The sequence below is a fragment of the Cheilinus undulatus genome, linkage group 6 (assembly GCF_018320785.1).
Source record: "Cheilinus undulatus linkage group 6, ASM1832078v1, whole genome shotgun sequence".
Classification (NCBI taxonomy): Eukaryota; Metazoa; Chordata; class Actinopteri; order Labriformes; family Labridae; genus Cheilinus; species Cheilinus undulatus.
The window spans coordinates 36,393,235-36,401,643 of record NC_054870.1 but is presented as its reverse complement, the minus strand read 5'-3'; the positions used below and the strand labels follow the sequence as shown (position 1 = coordinate 36,401,643).

Below are 8,409 nucleotides of genomic sequence, written 5' to 3'. Positions count from 1 at the left end.
CGTAAGGACGTATTTATAAAACATATAACTGTCAGTCGGCAGCAGGATTTACTTTTCATATCATCATCCACTCCTCTCTCGCGCGCTCTCTCTCTCAGCAGCAGAAGAAGGAGCATCCTATAGGCTAATCAGTTGGTACTTTTCAATCCATCCAGCCTCAGCATCCTCCTCCTCCCCCCTCCTCCCAGAAGAGGAGAAGAACCGACAGACCGGTACGTGTGGTGCGAGGTGTTTTTGTCCGCTAACCATGGTGGGAATTACGGATATCGCGTGCCTTCTCGTCCCGCTGCTGGTGCTCGCGGGGTCCACCTTGCAGAGCGACGTGAAGAGCGCCAAAGAGGCGGAAAAGACGAGCAATTTCATGGAAGACGAGCAGTGGCTGTCCACCATTTCACAGTACAGCCGCAAGATCAAGCACTGGAATCGCTTCAGAGACGTAAGTCCGCCGTGTTGACTGAAGAGAGGCGCGATAATGCAGTAGAAGGAGATTTACACGGCCCATAAGACGACAGGAAATAGTTAGCACGCACTTTGTTAGCATGAAAATACACTAAAACTTGGAACAAACACTAAAGAAACACAGAAATGTTCGCTCTTTATGGATTTTCTTATTTTAAATAAGATACTTACCAAAGTAAATAATTGTAAGACCTTCTAAACAGACATATTATACATGCTCTACATTATTATTTGCATTATTAAAGCCTAATCTATTTTATTCAAATTTCTCAACCGAGCACGAGTGAATACTTTTCTCCCGCTATTTTTAAAGTCCTTTACATTGGCTATTTACTCATATTTTGCACTAAAAACACCATTTAAACCCTTTTTATGTGTAAATTTAGTTGAAAATAAACCTTTTTGCCGAGTTATATTCTTGTATTGATATATGGTAGGAAAAGATAACTGAATAAGAAAACATACAAGTGAATATGTGTACATTGTTTATTGCGTACTTTATTTTGAAGGAGTGACATCCTTTGGTACACTTTAAGTGTTTTGTTCTAAAAAATACTAGAAATATGTTTAAAATTGGTAAATTGGGATTGATTGACACCTTTTTAATCTCTCAAGGCATGTAAAGCCATATCTAACAGGAAAGCCTCCAAAAGAGGAAAAATAAAGCTTTGCCAGGGATGCTAGCCAACATAAAACTGCTAATATGGGCTATTATGACCTCTCTTATCTTAGTTAACGAGTCTTTGGTCAATTAAAGCAATTAATGCTTTGGCCCCACCAGCACAGAGGGAGCAGAACAGACCTTTCCGTCATACTGCCTTTAATGTGGGTTACCTCAGATGTGTGTTTCCAGACATGTTCCCAGGAGATCTTGGCAAACAAGAGAATTAAGCAATTAGAGCAGAGTGGGGGTGTTGATTGATTGATGTGCATATTCACCTAGTGAACAGACTGAACTGGGTTGCAGGGATTGATTAAAGCCTGCAGGGTCTTCATGGTGATGTATGGCTGTGTCGCTGAATGTATGGACATTTAGTTCTGCCTCCAGCTCTGTGAAATGATTACTAATGATCCCGGCAGGATTTGGACAATAGTGCTGTCGGATTATGTTGCATATGAATCCTGTTAATTGGGTTTTAATTGATCCAGGGTGGTTGCCACCACGTGATAGATATCATTATTGGATTGGAAATGTGAGCTCCAGGTTGAGCATCTTCATAAGCACAATGCCATATCTTTTCAGGAGGAGAAGAGAGGTCTTTATACGCGATAACAACTCTCTGGAGGCTGTGGTGTCATTTTAGATCTGCATTTATATGCCGCCTTAAATCACAGGTCTTGGACGTCCCTGATGAAAAGGTGAATGTGTGAGAAAATTGGCAGCTGCCCTCTCCTGGGGATAGATTACTTTGGCTGTGATTATTAGAGATTGTCCTCTGGTACTGTGCTCAGGAAAGTAATGAAATTGTGAGCATGGAAAGATTAAGTTAGAATTATTGTGGGATTATAACTCTCTGGATGCTGCTCTATATATTTACTCAGCTTTGATCCTGAAATCTTAGTTAGAGTGAAAACTCCTCGCTGAATTGTGCACAGAATAACTGGCAGAGGGAATACAAGCATAAACACTCACAGAGAAACAGGGAAAGTGGGATCATCTTCCTGAAGGGTTTTCCTTGCAGTGTGAATATTTTGCTTCCATTTTTTCCTCAATTTAACATCAAAGCTGCTGCTGTGTGACACAAACAGCCTCTCTTTCTATCTCTTTCATGATCATTATTCCCAGAGGTGATTGTCTTTATATGTGTTTGTGCCCATTTGTGCTGAGTTAAAGGGCAGGACATGGCGGTGTTGTTGGTAGTAGTGGTATGTCTCTGGTGAGGATGATGATGACAGGAGAAACATCAGAGTAGCAAAACCAAGCGAGTCTCCCCGGGGGAATCGCCAGTGGAAACGGCTTTGATTTCAGCCCGCTGCCACAGCAACAGCAGCTTGTGTGTTATGGTGTTGAAATGGAGCGTGTATCACAGAGGGTTTGATGACTCTATTCCCATCACTGGTCCTGCTTCAGGGCGGAGGAAACAACCTTATATCTGGATTTTCTTCTGCATCTCTCAAACTTCATCGCTCTTGACACAAACCCTGCATCACACTTGGGTTTTCTTTGCATTTCTTCTGCATAATGTCAAATAAGATAAGCGTTAATTGGTGTTTCATGCTAGCATTTGTGCTTAAACACGTTAAATGAGCACAGCTCATTACCGGGGAATTATTCAGTTGATGTATGAAAGGCTACAGATGACACAGTTATAGGTAGGAAGATTACGCAAATTGATGTTGACTTGCACAGTCCTCCGAGAGCTGAACGTTGAATATTAATTCAACACTGGAAAGCAATAATCAAAGCAGCACAACATGAAAGCTGAGCTCTTTCATTCTCCCTTTTTGCACATGCAAGGATGCACGCAAACCTCACACACATAAAAAAAAACACACAATACATACTGTGGGCTGCACACTGTAAATATTTCATGTTTATTCTCTTATGTAAAAGGCAGAATCAGGATAAGAGGCTCTTTCCCTTCCAATAAAAAAGCTCCCACACTTCAATTTAATCTATTTCACCAGGAAGACAAGGCGATTAGATTTAACAGTTACAGTCAACAAATAATAGAATGGGATACCTTCAATCCTTTAATCTGACAGGTGCACTCAACATTTCATTCCACTAATGCACCAAATCCAGACAACAAGGGAGCAGGGGAGGCAAGTCGGGGTAATGTTTTATAACTCAGACAACAACAAACTTAGTGTCCATGGCTCGGTTCTTACAAAAATGACATTATTCACTTAATCATTCTTTATTTTAAAGGGTATTTTGCTTTATTAATCACAAAATACTGGAGGTGCATGGGTTGTATAAATCAGAGTAGGTTCAGATCACTTGTGTTTAAGATACCAATTTAGGAATATGTTTTTATAATTACCTCTTCTGGTGTAATGCAAACATTTTCTCTTATGTTTGACCAAGGCAAGAGGTCAGAGTACATCCAACAGGTCACATCTTTTTCTTAAAGATTTATTTTGAGGCTTTTTTTCTTTATTAGAGCGATAGGATTGTGGATAGAGCTGGAAACAGGGATTAGAGAGTGGGGATTTACACAAAGTAAAAAAGCCGAAGGCTAGACTTGAACCCATCTGCGCCCCAACAGGTGACATCACCTGCCCAATAATAAAACTCTTCTCTGAATCAGCTGTTAGATGTGCTAAATGCCAGTGTTAAATTGATCTGAAACCAGAGATAAACATCTGCTGCTGACACTGGTTCATGTCCTCTTTATTTGCTGATGGCTGATGTTTACTAAAAGTGCCAAATACTGTCTGATGTTGAATCAATGCATCCTGCAAAAAACATCATTAATCCACCATCAGCAAAACATTCAACAACATTTAGCAGAGTGATAAGAAAAAAGGCCTTTTAAGAAGCAGAGATCCTGATTAGAGCCAGACTCATGTTGAACAGTGCTGTGAATATGGGGAAGGAGAATGAGACAGAGACAAACAGTATCTCTCTACAGATTGTGTTTCCTTAGCAGTGTTGTCACGCAGTTCTGAAGTCGATGGAAATGTTGATTGAAAGTAGTTGAACTTATCGACACTGCTATCAGGCCTTGTAGGTCTTGTAATGTGACCTATAATGCTGTGTGTACCTAACTGTTATCATTCCAGTTTCAATACAGATTTTAATATCAGATCACCGTCATGACATTTTGTGCCTCTGTCCAATGATCAATTTACTCACTCGACCTCACACAAATCCTAATGCAACCTCATGTCTTCTTGTTTATTAGATTTTTTCCATCCCGTTTCAACACAGATGTTAATATTGGATAACTATTTCTCACATATGGGAATTGCTACAAAGTCTCAGTACTTGCTTTAAGTGGAGGATGATTGAGCTATAACAGCAATAGCAGACAAGTTGACTGAGTTATTTTTCCCCACAGTCTAAGGAGGTCCATTTCAGTTTAATCTGATTCACTTTGCTGCTGTGTTACTTGTGGGCTGGTACTTCAGCTACATTTAAAAGCTTTATCAGAAACTATTACATCCTTACGATACTTGAAATATAACTTTAAGAGAGAACTTTTACGTTTTGGCAAGAAACTTTAATAAATACCCTTGTCTGGAGGTGAAATTTGTATTATTTTGTAGCAACATTAAAAACATTTTCCAGCTCTGTTAAAAACAGGGCTTGTATATCCACTGCTAATTAGAGAACTCCTCTAGATATAAAACAGTCGATAGCAGTAGTAGCAGTTGTGCATATAGATGAAGGTCTCAGCTCTGTCATCATCACAGGGGAAAAAGTTACTTAGTTTTGGATACTTAGCTTATTGCAGATTATATAGTTTGAGAATATATCATCTGTAATTGAAAACTAAAGCCTCAAAAATGAAGTGCACTGTGTTTATGCGCTCCTCTCGTCTGTCATGTATGAGCAGTCTTTCTGCTCTTTAAAGCTTGAAATTCATTGCATGATGGTAAATTTTGCTGGGCTGGTGACCACCACTTGTTCGTTACTTCTTGACAATGCATTGTGGGATAGAATGAATAGTGTATAACAATGCTCACTGAGAATTTGGACACCACTATAAAGTAATGCATTCATTATATAGTGCACTACATAGTGAATAGGGAGGGGTTTTGGACCCAGCCTTAGTTTCAGTTAACCTTGTAACAGGCAGAGAGGCAGAGCTCATCTTAAAGGATTTTGATCCTGATTTGATGATCTGACAATCGTGGAGGCGTATCCCAAGTGGAGCCTTGATGCTAACAACTATTTGTCTGAATAATCCTTGCGTGTGTGTGGTGTCAACACAATTTTTTTACTGCTACAAATTGCATCGTAGCCTCCCAGACCCCAAATCATGAATATCAAACCTGTTTGATATTCAGGATTCTTGGTCATAATGCCTCCGACGGAGTACCCACAACAACCAATGAGAGTGAGCAGATCAGGTTGCATCACCAGCAGGATCATACATACTTTCACAAGCATAAACACAACTGTACCTTTATTCCAGACAGGATTTGATCCTGATTCCTTCCCTTGTTTTCAGATTTTGCTGCAACTCTAACGCATGCGGGAACAGCCTGTGATGCAGGGACAGCAAACCGATACAGAGGTGTGCTTGCTATTCTTGTGAGGTCACATGATCACACATGTTGCTGGCAGGTCAGCAGGTGTGTGGTCTCACAGTTTGGATGAGTCATCCATGTTTGCGCTCAGAGGATTACAAGATAAAAAATTGTTTGAATTTGTCTTTATGTCTGTGGTCTCCCAATCGTTTAAGATTTAAAAATCATCTAGTGTGTGGCTAGCCTTAAACTCTCAACCTTTACAAAATCAAAGCAGATCACTGATAGAAAATATTTTATCCCCTGCACAGTGTGTGCTGTTCAACAAATAAACTACTCTAAGCAAATCTGGATATTCCACCAGATAGTAACTATTTGATATCTGCTCACTGTTTGAATGGATGTATTTGTGACTTCCTGGACTTTTGTCTCTTATGGACACTCAAAAGACTGAACATCTGTATTCTATTCATATTTTTGACTCTCAAGGTTGCTGCATGGTTCCAGTGTTACACATTGCCACCACTTTCTCTCCATACAGCCTCTTTTGCAGCCTGTAAATAGGGGCCGAACAACTTTGCCCAGCCCAGCCCAGTGCTATAAGGAATGTAAACATCAACAAATAAGGAAGCATCAACAGCAGCATCATCTATCATCCTGTTTGTTGTAGCAATATAAGTGTAATAATTCTTTCTTTGAATGGCATTCAACCCTGACTCTCTAACTCATAATAAACCTTTAAAATAGAATCAGACAGCTCTGTAATTGATGAATAAAAGATAGAGACAAAGTGGAAAAAATATAAGAATATCACATCTTGTTTCTCCTCATGAACTCTTTTATTTGAAGTGTTCTCTGAATTAAATCAGTTTGGCACACAGAAATTTGAGAACTCAATTAAAGGAACGATTGCATGTCAACTGGGATCATCTCCCCAGTTTTAACGCTGTCTATTTTCATTTTGGTATGAAATTAAATGGCTGGAGACGGCCGCATTCTTATGCACAGCGGATCCAATTTAGTCCGTCTGCTAAAGGCAAATCAACAGTAAATTCAATTTTTTGCTCAACTTCGCTCATAAAGAGGACACTGTGCATGAAATTGCCAGGCCATAAAATTGGTACAATGTTTTATTCCTGTTGATTTAAGATGAAGTCAGATATGAGCCTAAAAATGGATGATTATTAGGATGCGGCAGTGCAAGTTCACCCAGAAGGAGGCGGTTTATTGTCAGCATCCATCATGCGTGCAGAAAGGTCTGGATGTTCTTAGTTATTTTCTAAATACTCTCTCCTCCTCCCGTCCTGCGCTATCTGTGCCTGGTAAATCCTTATCTTTGCCTCAATACTCAGAGCAGCTCTGGATCACCCTGTACCAAACAACTACATGCACCTGTTTTCCATATAATTCATTTTTAGGGAGCAGAAAACAATCCACAACAGGACAAAAAAAAATCACATCCCTTGTCAATGCCAGCAGAAAAAAATATGCAGAGTAGATGAAGCACTTGCTTCAGGTTCTGGATACCTGACAAGAGGTTTAAGCTTTCTTTTAGCCTCTAGTGAACTTAACTGGCTCTTTTCCAGTTGAATTTTAATACCTTGGTGCAGCCATGAGTGCTACTTTTAAGCATTTCACATCATAACATACCATAATGTAATTGTGGGTAATGGAATCTGTTAAACAGGAGCCAAATACTCCATAAAAGACAGTCCACATAAACTGTAAATCATATTTACTAGCATTGCACTGAGTCTGTATCTCCTTTCACACAGTCACTCGACTGCCCCCTCTGCATGTTAGAAAAGACAGCTACTGATGCGTTACTGCTATGAATGGTGATAACAGCCTATCAGAAATCCATTAATCTATCTCGGCAAGCTTTGCGCTGTCTCTTATCGTGCTCCAGATTCTCTATGAGGCTGCAAATGTGCAGATGGAGTGTGTCTTCAACAGTTTGGGGAGAGATGCTCCGATTGTTTGGGGTTTGGACAGACTGCTGATGGGCTGCAGGGAGTCTTGGCCGCCCACCAGAGGCCTAGGTGGGCTGTAATTGAGTAGAGAGTTGAGGGGGGAGAAAAAGGGAAAAGAAACAGCCGTTCATAACGCACTGCTTGCATGGCTACAGCTGCTTTCCACTGCAGTACAATAGCCCCAGCTGAAGGGCACAGGTGCTGCAGAGAGACAAGGAAAGAGGATTTGATAAGAGGTGGAAAAAGGTGTTAATATCACATTTTTTAGCTGATGCAATATACCAAATTGAATGAATGCATATTCATTTGGAAATCTCCATACATGTGTGCCTGAGAGCTGCAGACAAAGACTCGAGCCCTTTGAAGCATCCTTTTGTACAATATTCCTGCAAACAGATGCCTGAAATTTCAGCATTTGAAATGCAGGACATGTCAGAGTGACCTGCCTCTGTGTTGACTACATCTGGGAGTCGGTATGTCAAATAGCTTGTCTGCTGCAGAGAGCACCTGACATCCATGATTCTGCCTGTTATGAGCTCTTCCATTGTCATCCTGTTGTCAGAAACCTGCAAGTTGTCTAGCTTAGATAACAACAGTAAAGTCCTAAACTAGTCTGAGTGGTGCATCAAGACTTGTGTATGTTTCATAATTAACTCTCATTTGAAAATGCACTACACCTCTAAAATTATAATGTTTGGCTTCTGAGACTCTGTAAGGCATGCTCAATTAATCACACCGTTTCTTCTTTCAGAAGTAACAATAAGTCTTAGTGGAAGTGGCTTTCCCCACAGCTAATGCCACACAAGTGTTATTACCTTTGGGTTCGGGCCAGACG

The 8,409-nt window shown here is 40.3% G+C and overlaps 1 protein-coding gene across 2 annotated transcripts in view; it reads left to right on the top strand.

Annotated features, from left to right (window-relative positions):
• spock2 (SPARC (osteonectin), cwcv and kazal like domains proteoglycan 2) overlaps positions 1-8,409 on the top strand; it is a 46,761-nt gene continuing 38,352 nt past the window's right edge. The window contains exon 1 of one of the 2 annotated variants that reach the window (XM_041790376.1): positions 1-436. In XM_041790376.1, coding sequence (XP_041646310.1) covers positions 248-436 — 189 coding nt within the window. In that variant the 5' untranslated portion in view covers positions 1-247. The remainder of the gene's footprint in view (positions 437-8,409) is intronic. The other variant, XM_041790378.1, reaches the window with a different exon arrangement.